The sequence below is a fragment of the Malus domestica genome, chromosome 07 (assembly GCF_042453785.1).
Source record: "Malus domestica chromosome 07, GDT2T_hap1".
Classification (NCBI taxonomy): domain Eukaryota; kingdom Viridiplantae; phylum Streptophyta; class Magnoliopsida; order Rosales; family Rosaceae; genus Malus; species Malus domestica.
In genome coordinates, this window is record NC_091667.1 from 10,532,898 (window position 1) to 10,545,973 (window position 13,076).

Consider the following 13,076-nt stretch of genomic DNA (forward strand, 5'->3'; position numbering starts at 1 on the left):
TTAATATGATAATTTTAACCCTAGAGAATATTCCAAAATATCCCCAGATACACTAGCATTTACATAATCACATTACTTATCTAATAGGACCGCAACACTTCCCTTTGAGTGTGTAAATACTCAAACAAATGGCGCATCAAGTCTTCAGCAATGAAGTAAGTACAGTTGATGAAGTCGTCAACACAATGAGCGAATGCGAGTCTCAAATCAACGAAAAAATGCATAAAAGGTAAAACTTACAAAACTTCGCTATGATAAAACCTAAGGTGAAAGGAAAACCATAGGGAAGGTTAAATCCTTACCCTAATAGGATTGTAACTCTAATATGATAATATTTAACCCCATAGAATATTCCAATATATCCCTAAATAGTCTAGGATTTACACAATCACATTCCTAATCTCATAAAACTGCAACAAGTTTTATTATTTTATCTTTTGAAAGCTTCCATTTAGACGTTATTCAAATTTCACCGCGCAAATAACTCACTTATTTCCCTTTTCTTTGGTTGTCTCAAGTTGTGGGGCAGTTGAAACAATTGGGATAGACATAAATGAAGAGTGAATGAATGTAAATGAAGAGTGAATGAATGTGTGATGGAAAACTTGTCATAGGACGACACGATGTTACAAAGTAATATATTTTAATATGAATGAATTAATAATAATTTCATATTATGACAGTTACATCGAAAAATTTCGTCCCTCTAATTTTGCCTATTTACTCTTCACACATTAGTTGTGGCTTGTTGTCTTGTTATTTTAAAAGTAATCAAAATTATCCTCACACATCTAGTTAATTGATTATGAACCTTTTAATTACAAATGATAGTAGAAAGGGAGGAGGCACAAGAAAACAATGTCAGTGAAAAGATAATAAGCCATTTTATAACTATGTTTTACACCTTTTAGATTGGAGGTGATTTTTAAAATCGACCATGAGATTTTAATTTTTTCACATTGTAGTTTAAGGTTTTAAAAATTGTATCATTCTGCAAGTTTTACCTCTTTGGACATCTAATCATCCATTAAATTGATGTGTTTTTGGTTAATATGGTGGAAATGTGTCTTATATGTTAGCCTATATAAGAATCTCAAACTCACCATGTCATAAATTTAATGAATCATTGTACAATCAATCAGACCAAAGGCACAAATTTAAACAATCTCAATACTTTAGCGAGCAATATGAGAAAATTAAAATTTTATAATCCGTTTTAAAAATCAGCCCAAACCTGGTGGGTGTAAAATGAAGTCAAACCAAAAATTTATATGAAAGTGAATTTCAAATTTTTAAAGCAATTGTAATTTGTGAGATCTATAGTTAAGGAATCATAAAATGGCTCCTTCCATTTGTTTTACACAATTCCCTTGGCTAGTATTTTCAAGTTAATAAATAGGAAAATTGTAGTAATGGTTTTTTAACTTTAACTTAATTGAAGTAAAGGTTTCTCAACTAAAAATATGTGATCGTTGGTCCCTTAACTCATCTAAACGTGCACCTATGGTCATTTTCGTCAAATCCGTTAGATCTTCCATCAAAATGAGTGAGACTAATGAAAGGGGCAAATATGGAGAAATAGTCCCTTAACTTTAACTTAATTGGAGCAATGATCCATCAACTTTAACTCAATTGTAACAATGGTCCTTCCAACATGACTCATTTTGACGAAATTCATATGAAGTTGATGAAAAGGATCATAGCTGCATATTTTGATGAATTAAGGGACCAATGGTCACATATTTTTAGTTGAGTGACTATCCTCAAATTGGGTTAATGTTAAGAGATCATTTCTATAATTTTCTCTAATAAAAACGGTTTATAATGCTAGTTTCTAGCAACATTCCAAGTATTAGGTTTCACTTACTTAGATGCCGAATTCAATACCTAATTATTTTGTATGGCTTACACCCAAACCTCCCTCCCTTTAGAGTGTGGGAAAAAAAAAGATGGTTTTCTATTCGTCAATTGCAAATCTAGAGATCTTTCCCATGATGTGAAATTTGAGTAATGCTATTCATATCATGTTTTTATACTATATTTCTATACCATCTTAGGTGACATCTAGGCCTGACATTTTGGACCTAACACGTTAACCCGACCCGACCCAATCCGTTAATATTTGTATTTGGGTGGATGCTTAACGGGTCGGGTCGCTAACGGGTGAACCCGTTAACAACCCGTTAAATAACGGGTCACTTTGGGTCAACACGTTTGACCCGTTAGGACCCTTTAACACCCGTTAGCACCCGATAGTTGAGGATATTTTAGTAATTTTTGTAAAGTCTTAATAACAAAAAATAAACTTTATGCAAAAAAAATAATAATAATAATTGTTAACGGGTGTTAACGGGTGATCCGTTAGCTTAATGGGTCGGGTTCGGGTGACCCGTTAGCTTAACGGGTTGAGTTCGGATGACCCATTAACTTAACGGGTCGGGTTGAACCCGACCCAAACCCAATAAACCCGACCCGTTTACAACACTGACATCTGATATGACAGTCATATCATTTGAAAAATTTGCAAAACCCAAGGAAATGAAGGAGAAATACTCCTTGTATACCACAATCATCATTTAATTAACTAGTTTCTTAATTATTAGTTTATTAAATAATGAACTAAATTTAAAAATCTGATTAATTCAAATGATGTGGATGTCCACGTCAAATGCCACCTAAGGTGGTATGCAAATGTGATACAAAAACATGATATGAATAGCATTACTCGTGAAATTTTGTTTGATTACTCGGACGGTGTTTCCATATATTGTACTTTGAAAATGTAGTTAGATCAGTAGAGAATAATGAACCAGGGCGTTGCAAGTTGTCCTACAGTTCCTTCCTCTATGCATTCATTACCAATGGAATTTAGTTCATCAAGGGGTGGTGAAGGTGTTTGCTCAAAAACTTGGACCACCTTGTCTTCTCCACTTGATTCTTGCTGCACTACAGCTCCAACGCTAGGCGTTTGCGCAAAAGGGGATGTGAATGCTGCTCCTCGACATCTTGTACCTCCTCTTTTTGCATTCCATCTTGCTTTCCTCCATCTTCTTCCTCTCTCGATTCACACCCAATGGTCTATCGTTCAACGGGAAGCTGTGAAGTTTGCTCATCAACAGCTTCGACCACCTCCTCTCTGTTTCTCTCTTTACAAAATGAGAAATAAGGGTTGAAATTTTTGGGTAACCCATTATATAGAAGCAATTTGGTAATTGTAAGTGTAGGATTTATCTTATGGGATAAATAAATATCAAAGGATCTTCCACCCACATGAGTATATTAACCTCCTAATTATCTATGTGATAATTAGATGAAAATCAAGAGATCTTCATATTAGAATATACTTGGGATTTTCATGGGCTTTTTCATTCTTTGTACACTTTTCTCAACCACTATATAAGGAGGCTTTAGGGAAGAGAGAAACAATATAAGAAACACAAGCTTTTCCATAGTTTAAATATTCTAGTTAGGTCTTTAGAGCTTTCACTTTCGGCTCTAGGTCTTGGGAGGCGAAAACCAAGGGGCAGCTCGACATTCCGTAGCCAACCCAACGACCTGCGAGGTTCTAGACGTGCAAGGAGGGTCAGAGCATGTTGAGATTCAAGCTTTCACATAAAAGGTACACATGTCCTTTTGAATTTATTTATAGTCTTCCAACAGCAAGTTTTAGAAAAATTCTATTTCTATAATATTGTCGGATTTTTCAAGAAGATGGGTCATTTTGGCAATTTCCTAAAAAAAATTAAAATTTATATTATGACACTTGGGTTTATCAACCCATGTTTCTAGCACATTGAAAAATTTCTCCTTTGCTTGGAGAGATTTTTTTAAGTGCCGGATTCTCCACATGTCATAATATTAGCGAAGGATATGACGATATATTTTTTCGTGTTTCTCCACTTGTATTATGATACATGATATTTGAAAATTTTCTTATTTTGCATGTCTTAAAAGTCTATTCAATTTGCAAGTGGTAAATTGTTCTAGTGCATAGTTTCTTTCTTTCTTTTTTTTTTTTTTTTGAAGAACCTGTTCGGGATTTAAACAGCCATTCACTTAGGATAGTTTAAAATATTTTTGTTGAATTACAATTTTGGACTTTATGATTTGCACTCTCCTTTGATATAAGTGATGTCGGATAGGGGAAAATTGAACTTGAATGCAACCGTTAAGTAGGGGCAAATCGAACTCGGGTGCAACGATGAAGTAGGAAAAAACTGAATTCAGATGTAAGGTGAATGAATGCTTTTAACGAATTAAACTACAAATTCCTTACATTTATAATGACCTTCACTTCGAATCATGGCATATTTGTTTCACATGTGTGGGTCCTTTTCAAATAAAATGTTCATGCTCATTTAGGCCATTACAATTCTTTTCGTTTACTATCACGAAGAATGCATGAATTAGACTAATGGTTCTATACAACAACAACAACAACAACAACAACAAAGCTTTTTCTCACTAAGTGGGGTCGGCTATATGAATCCTAAAACGCCATTGCGCTTGGTTTTGTGTCATGTCATCCGTTAGATCCAAGTACTCTAAGTCTTTTCTTAGGGTCTCTTCCAAAATTTTCCTAGGTCTTCCTCTACCTCTTTGGCCCTGAACCTCTACCCCTAGGCCTTCTTTGCACATGTCCAAACCACCGTAACCGATTTTCTCTCATCTTTCCTTCAATTTCGGCTACTCCTACTTTACCTCGGATATCCTCATTCCCAATCTTATTCTTTCTCGTGTGCCCACACATCCCACGAAGCATCCTCATCTCCGCTACACCCATTTTGTGTACGTGTTGATACTTCACCGCCCAACATTCTGTGCAGACTAATGGTTCTATATTTGAAAATATTCATTCCATCATTTGGTTCACAGAAGTATCTAGATCCGTGAGCAAACGAACCCTAATTTGCGAGATGATATATATAAATCTCTAAGGAAGGTTTTTCTCCAATACACAACAAAATTATACCATAAGTTGTTGAAAATATTTATTCCATTGGTTCGCATAAGTATCTTAATCCGTGAACCAAACGGACCCTAACCTGCTGTCACAACCAGCTTATTCCCTCTCCAGCATTCCTTTCGTTAAATTTCCCTAACACATGATAAGGTGCAATAGATACATCTCTGTCAATGCAACTAACGAACCGAACAAAACATGATGAAAAATTATTTCTTCACACTTCAGCAAAAGGTTTAGCAAACAAATATCCACTCTTAAAACTTTCAAAAATAAATTAAAACCGACTATAATCGAAACCAAACGCAACCCTCCACTGAAAATTATTTATTCACACTTCGGCATCCTCTTCTTCTCCCTGCTGTGCTACAGTTCCTTGTCTCCATGCATGTCCAATGCTATGTAGTTCGACAGGGGACAAGGAAGGCTGCTGCTCGAGAACTTCAGCGTCCTCCTCTTCTCCCTGTTGCTCTGCGTTTCCTTTTTCTCTCCTTCCATGATCATTGGATTGCAGTCCAGCGAGGGTTGCTGAAGGCGTATGCTCAAAAACTTGGAGCATTTTGTCCTCACCCCTTAATTCTTGCTGAAACCTAAAAAACAAAATTCAAACAGGAAAATCCAATAAAACAAATAAGAACACGCCGTTTGCAAATTGATCCATCAATTTATGGATCATTGCAATATTACTTCATACTTTAACTAGACATTTGCATGTCTGTATATGACTGTACTAGTGTTTCTTATTTTATGCACTAATTGGTGTCGCTCGGTGTGTCTAAATCAAGAAATTACTTTCGGTTCATAATACTCGATGAGATCAAACAATGTGAATTGTTATATGTAGCGATTCCTACCCAATGTAAGCATTCATAAATTGTGATATCAACAAAGGATCGAAAGAGGAAAAAAAAGGATGGTCCTGTCATGTCTTGTTTTTAATGCCACAGCTGTTAAGGCATAAAAACGAAATGGCACACTACACCGCTGCAGCCATGCATTGGCACATGAGAGGCACAAACTTAATGAGACCATGAATCGAATGTTCTATAAGAAGTTCAAGAGTACCAAGCCGTAAGACAAAGGTAAGAAAGATTTGCAATTTCTAAACTGCATATCTTCTAGTAAGTTACTAACCTTGCATTCTCATCCAAAATTGCCACAGCCTGACTCGCAGCATGAACAATCATTTTCTTCACCTGTTTCCAGTCAAGCAAAATAAGAAGCCCTTCATTCAAAGAATTGACCACATTTCAAATTGTATGCACACATGCAGGAGTTCTCGAGTGCTAACAAGTTAATAACTTAATACGGCGAGGGCGCTAACCACAAGCTTGGCCCACTCCGGAAACCATTGATATTTAGGACCTTCATTCAAAGATCATCCTTACTAAATTCCATCCAAATTAGAAGTCATTTAGCCATTTGATTATATGGTTGTGAATATTTCATTGTGTTTTCGACAACATTGTGTTTCTACACTTTTTTCTTTGTCACAATTAGATATTGAAATGCTTTCCGATTTGGACGAATTTTTGTAAGGATGATATATGATTGAAGATCTAATATGAGAAAATATTGTGGAGTGAGCCACACCTTGAACAAACATATTAAAATGTAATCTTGTCTTGGCCCAAGACAATTGATCTGGCCCATATACAAAGAAAGATCCATACACATGCTAGAGAATTCTAGCAAAGTTCAAGTTGGTGGAAGAGTCTAGAAGAATGGTGAGGATTCCACCAACATACAAGATTAATGTAGAAAATTCTAGCTTAGGAAGGTAGTGGAATTATCTAGATATCTCTAGCATGATGCTTCCATGCTTCTCCAAGGTTCCATCCATGCCTATAAAAGGAGAAGGCATCCACACCATTTGAAACAACCAAGAGAGCAAGTAGTGAGAAGTGAGAAGAAGCAACAAAGCTTCTAAGAGTATTTGAGTGTTTCCTCTTGTACTAAGTTGTGAGTGAATAAAAAATTTTGTGTAATACCTTAAGTATTCTTTCTTTCTCTTGCCTATCAATTCCGCTGCATTACATTCTTCTTTGTGAGATAAATATCTCCAAAGTAGTGAAGTCTATTTAAGCCCCAACAAGCCACTCATAAGTAAAAAGACAATGAGTGATGTACAAGTTGGTCTGTTGACAACTTAAGTCATGCTTACAATATCATATAACCACATTGGAATTCAAGATTCTCATACCTGCAACTTGTCTTCACTAGCTATGTGATCTTGTGGAAGTGTACGGAATTCCTCCGTCAAACGCAAGCACTCGCCAACATTTTCAGGTGAGACAAATTCAACTGCAACTTTGATGCATGACTGGACAAACAGCTGTTTAAGATCTACGTATGATTTAATTGATGTATGAAAAACATCCGATTTCGTGTTTCAGAGCAAGAAAATCTTCCTTGGGTTTCAAAACAAAATTCTTTATCATTTGCATTGTTGCCACAAGACCCATGGCCAGCCTTGTTAGTATCAACTTTGTCATCCGAAGTCTCAGAATTTCCAAAAATTTCCGTCCTGTCATGTTCAGCGTGCTTTTTCTTTAACCTTTCTATAGTAACAATTTGCTCAGGATTACAGGTCACTTCAGTAGTATGCATCAAAATATTCACCTGAAACAGATTATTCATGATATCACATTACAAATATGCAGAAAAGGAAAAAGAGAAAACTTAAGTTTACAAAAAGCAAGAACTAAATAAAATATGCAACGATGACCAGAAGATAAAAAAGTAAGAATTTGGAAACAACATAAATTCAAGTGATTGAACTGTCCCCATAAGTGTCTGAAGTGTCATTTGGTAAGCTTTAGAAATAGAAGACTTAATTATGAATGGTACACTTGGCATAACTCTCAGGAAAAATGAAAAAGAGCCAAGCACACCACATCACATGAGTCGCAGTGAAGTTGGTTACAGAATCTCCACGACCAAGCTCCTGGGAAATACCATAAGCGATGTATGTCTTTGGTCCCATGACTGGCTTCACGCATTCTGTAGGCAATTTGACAGAAAGGTTCAAAAAGCCACGGTAAGGATGAGTATATTCCTTAAATGGCAAGCAACAAATGAACTCAGCACAGTGACGAGGAAGGTGCTCCTGGAAAGAATCATCTAGGGATGGATCATTGAGTTTCAACATCTGAGGCCACATTTCCCTATCAAACCGACCCTTCAAATATCCATTAAAAAAATGGTGGATGTTGATATCTACCTGCGTTTCATCACATATCCAATTCAGACCATCAACAGAGATTTCACATTCTAATTTTAATAGTAAGAGTAATTACAATATCAGGTTGTGTAGGGGAAAAAAGGAAAGAAAAAAAATTGAAGAGTCTAGTAAGTCATGCATATGTATTTAATTCACTAATCAGCCTTGTTAATGAAATATATTATTTCACAGAATCTAGATTTGGTTGGTTTCTACAAACCGAAAAAGTTTCCTGCCACCTTTGTTTGGTTTGTGTAATCATTGTTCACATTCCAAAAATCGAAATACAGAAACTGAAATTTTCCAGCAAAGATTTGGTACAATTTTGGTTAGTGTATAATTGTACCGAAATTTAACAATTAATTACCAGACGACATATGTATGTATATTATACAAACACATAATCCTACCTAAAATGTACACAGACGATAGTATCATGTTAGTGTTGACATCAATACTAAATCTATCACAAAGGGAAACTTTTGCGATCACAACATCCACCTGAACTGACCAGACTGGTACATATATTTCTTCTTAACATTCTCTCATTACAGCTTTAAAAAGTGGAACAAAATAAGAAAATCATAATGACCAAAAGTAGTAATCAATTGAAGACAAAACTACAAACAGTACTGAGCAATTCAAAGTCAGAATAACGGACATGACACCAATCCAAACAATTAATGGCATTCACTTCGATATGTCTATCCCGCTTAGCATGTCGCGTCTGACGACAAGCGCTCCACATGACCTGTGGTTCCCAGCTTAAACCTAATGCAATTTCAAGGACACTAGTTACAATCACAGGTTCTCCCTGGATCCAATGACATTGAAAATGCTTTAAATCCTCCGGTTGGATGTCTTTACCTCTTGGACGGTATAAAAAGTTTTCATCAGATCCCTCTCGAGAAGCTGCTTTCCTTAACTTATTGCTGATCGCGTCAAGGATACCCAGAGAGTTGCAACGCTGTTGTGCAGAAGTTCCAGACACATGCATGCGTTGATGTGTTTCAACAATTTCTTCTGCTTTTTTTACCAACTGGCTAATGTGGCTTTCAGAAAACATGCATCTCAATTCTAAAAGAGTACAACCACAAGCACCCATGTCCTTCGGAGGGCAAAGAACACTCCCATCTAAATTTGCTTTCCACTCAGATTTCGGCCATGCACGACACTTGGTGCTAGTTTCAGAAGGCACTTCTGCAATATTCCCTTTTCCAGCATGTCAATAGCTCAAGCCCCAATTGATATTCATACTCATTTCATCTGCACCTCCCTGCAGGTGTCCATCTCGAATCTCCCGGCAACAGGTGAGGCAAAGATCATAGGAACATTTAGGGCAGCTTCTGTGAAAATCCAAAAATAGAAGTTTTGAGTTGTTGCTGAAAAAGAAAACAAAAAAGTTAATCTTGAATGCTTAATAGGAAGAACAAATTTAAAATAGAATATGATAATGGTAAGGGCTCTACCAATATATACGATCATCCTCGGGGCAATCTGACCTTAGTATCTTTAGCTCTGAAATAGGTTTCCCTGTCCCAAAACATCCGAAAAGAAAATTAAAACAAAGAAAAAGGTTCAATTCATATTTGGTGAACAATCGAGAATATCAAATGATTTCAGAATGTGAATGACAAATGAATCATAAGAAGAAAAAAGAACTACATATAGGACTCATATTCATCCATTGTTTTCACATAAAACACAATCACTCTCAAATTAAATCCAACTTATCATTTAGCTATAAGTTTAAGTTAATTATAGTAGTTAGTTCAAAATTATTTAGTTAAAACTTTTTCTAGAAAAGATATTGACAATGTAGACAGATACAAACATTGATTTAACTGAAAACTTGAAATTGTATTCCACAAGTGACACTAGTGACAACAATGCACCCATCTCATCTTAAGTTCCAAAGAAAAACCTGATGAGATGTGAGAAAGGGTTAAGTTCTAAAACTAACACCGGTAATATCCCTAACTATCATGAAATCTTTGTTAGGATATAGAGAGCAAACTTTTTTAGCTAGTGACCGACAATCTGATGAGTTCCAACACATGTCTGCCACAGAACTATACCTTGTCTCCTAGCCTCAATCTCAATCTCAATCATTTGTTCATCATTAAGTCTTTTGAAGAATGGAAGCAATGCTTGAAGTAAATACTTAGAGTGCTCAACTGCGTCATCTTTGCAAATGTGAAATTCCAACAGATTCTTCAACTTCAACCATACAAACCATAAAACTTTTTGTCAAACTTCCACTTAAGTAACAAACAAGTAAAAATCCAGGAGATGTGCACAAGAAAAATAAACTGACCTAAACCTTTTCTAAACGTAAGCATGCTTTGCAATTGCAATTTCCAAGGCATATAGGACAAGCTTCAGCAATGGCTTCCTCCGACATATGAGGATACCTGGACAATACAAAACTTGATAATAAGCAATCATAAAAACTATTTAAACAAAAGTCCATATATCAATTCAAAATATTTGGAGTTTTACATTAATTACGCATACAAAGAAACCTCACAGACTATATCCGTCCTAACATACCCCCGGTTCCATCGATATCCATTAATACTTTATTTCAAAAACCTTTGTTAACAAATATTCAGCAATCAATTAACTGCAGTAGAAGAAAATACTTTTTATGGAAAATGAGATATAGTAAGAATTATAAGGGCAAAAGTGAGCGAGAACTTGGGGCTTATTCAAAGACAACTTTGTGGACATTAATTTAATTCCGCATACACATTCCAGGACATGTCTACATGGATTGTACTTGTTATAATTAATAAGTTGGATAAAATTTGATCCCATGTTCTGATAGTGAGAATAGTTTAAAGAGTTTGCGCCATGACTCCTAATTAGAGTAAAAGATCGAGTCCAAATCGCGTGTTTGCGCATAAGAACTTAACAAACCAAATAGAAGCATTGGAAATCACTAATTCTACATACTTTCATGCTCTCCACTCTCCCATAATTAGAAAAGTGTTTTTATCTCCCTACTCAAACACTCTCTCTAAGACTAATCACCTCTTCCTAGGGTTTTTGTACGTGAATACGAATGGACTAGTAGCATGCAGGAGGTCTTAGCCCAGCTCAGTACTCAGTCAATTTACCAACATTTTTCTTACAGATTTGTAATTAGTCTCAAATAAGCAAATAATCAGCAAGATTGGAGCAAACATATTTATGCCTACCACTTTTTTACGCAAGGGATACAAAATCGATTTGTTTTACAAGTTCTGCACCAAACAACCTGCCCTTATCATTCCTCTTACACTGATGGCAGTGGCACAATAAAGAGTCGTCTTCCTCATTCCACTGTAAAAAAAAAACCAAAAACATTAGGGTTTAGGGCTCATAATTCAAAATATTATTGAAATTCACACATAAAACTAATGAAAACAAATTAACTAAACGCAAAATTAATAACAGGAAGTTAGAAATTTAAGTACTTCTTCCTTTTGGTTTTTTCTCCTTGTGATGTTTATCGTTCATACTAAGCCGTCGCCGGTAAACAGTTTCAAACTGCTTGTCATCTGCTGGTAATACCTCGTGACTAAGTCGCTTCTTCTCCTCCTCGATTCCCCCTTTTGTTAATCCATCATTTGGGTTACCCAAACTGCCCTTGTCCTTGTCTGAAGAAGTATCTTCTCCGGCACTCATTTCTGAGGATTTCCTTGGCCGCTTTCGACCTTCTCCGGCACTCATTTCTGATGGCTGATGAATGAGATTTGAGAGTGAGAGAGAAGCCGGAACTTGAAGCGTCAGGTTGGTTGATGAGACTTGAGAGTTGACGCTGACGGATACTCTTTCCCACTTCTTGCATGCCAAATGACCAATATCATGGATTTAACACTCCAAAGTAGCATCTACCACATACTCCCCATCAAGCATACTAATTATCACCTGAGAGTCAGACTCAACCTCCACTTCATCACAACCCATCTCAATACATACCATTAATGCCACACGAATCGCAACAACTTCTGCCATCGCCCCATTATTGAAAAATAGGCCTCATTCCCCACCTGCCGCTTGCAGCAATCCAGCAAAGTCCCTCATAACCTACCCATATCCTCCTTTGAGTGTCTTCCCACACCATGCACCGTCACACCATAGTTAAGCTGCCTCCATCGAACTGATTGTCCAGCAAAGATAGCTCCATCACCTTCCTCACAAAAGACTGTTAACTACATTGTAATGTTTGGGAATTGAAGAGAAAATCAAGAAGAAAGATGAAGAGAGGAAATATGAACACAGAGAGTTAGAGAGAGAAAGAGAGATTTAGGAAGAGAAATATGCTTTTGTATTGACTCATTGAATGAAGGTTACACAACTATTTTTATAAGAGAAAGCCTAACTACTCTAACCAACTTACTAACTGTATTGCTAACTGTATTGCTGACTTGTATGCTTAATAAAGACAACAACTTGCTTCTTAGAATTATGGCATGCTCTGAATTCAATAAGTTGATGCCTCACCAAATTAACCCCCTCCATGGGATTAGTCAACACTCCTTTAAACACCATCTCATTTTGACTCATCCAAAATTCGCCACATAATAAAAATACACTCCTGCAGAAGCTCCTTTTGCCTATCTTCATCACAAAATCGAGCACATAACCCTTGCCAAGACCCATGAAAATCTTGCCTCGTTATAGACTTCATGTCTAGCTATAAAGAGCAGCAGTACCACAACACACGGCTAAAATAACATTAAAAAACAAGTGCTGCTCCGTCTCCTCCGCTGCTCCACACATAACACAAGAACTCTCCGTACACATTCGTCATCGGAGAAGATTGCAGCAATGCCAAATAAAAAAACTTCATTTTATTTGGCACTACCAACCTCCAAACATCCTGCCAACAACGGTCAACCA

General features: G+C 36.3%; 3 protein-coding genes across 3 annotated transcripts; all 3 read right to left on the bottom strand.

The window, feature by feature from the left end:
• Nucleotides 1-5,294: 5,294 nt before the first annotated feature.
• Nucleotides 5,295-8,204, bottom strand: LOC139197679 (uncharacterized). The gene is made up of 4 exons (XM_070825627.1): nt 7,858-8,204; nt 7,167-7,585; nt 6,098-6,159; nt 5,295-5,553 (listed from the first exon to the last, which is right to left on the bottom strand). Exons 3-4 carry the CDS (start codon nt 6,148-6,150, stop codon nt 5,295-5,297), a joined length of 312 nt encoding a protein of 103 aa, XP_070681728.1. The 5' UTR covers nt 6,151-6,159; nt 7,167-7,585; nt 7,858-8,204.
• Nucleotides 7,161-9,291, bottom strand: LOC103438985 (lysine-specific demethylase JMJ25-like). Its single transcript, XM_070825628.1, has 5 exons — nt 9,054-9,291; nt 8,848-8,957; nt 7,890-8,186; nt 7,417-7,585; nt 7,161-7,309 (listed from the first exon to the last, which is right to left on the bottom strand). The coding sequence occupies exons 1-5, from the start codon at nt 9,289-9,291 to the stop codon at nt 7,161-7,163; spliced, it is 963 nt and encodes a 320-aa protein (XP_070681729.1).
• On the bottom strand, nt 8,852-12,188 carry LOC139197680 (lysine-specific demethylase JMJ29-like). Its single transcript, XM_070825629.1, has 7 exons — nt 12,102-12,188; nt 11,745-12,011; nt 11,449-11,513; nt 10,510-10,600; nt 10,265-10,406; nt 9,656-9,719; nt 8,852-9,568 (listed from the first exon to the last, which is right to left on the bottom strand). Exons 1-7 carry the CDS (start codon nt 12,186-12,188, stop codon nt 9,412-9,414), a joined length of 873 nt encoding a protein of 290 aa, XP_070681730.1. The 3' UTR covers nt 8,852-9,411.
• Nucleotides 12,189-13,076: the final 888 nt, after the last annotated feature.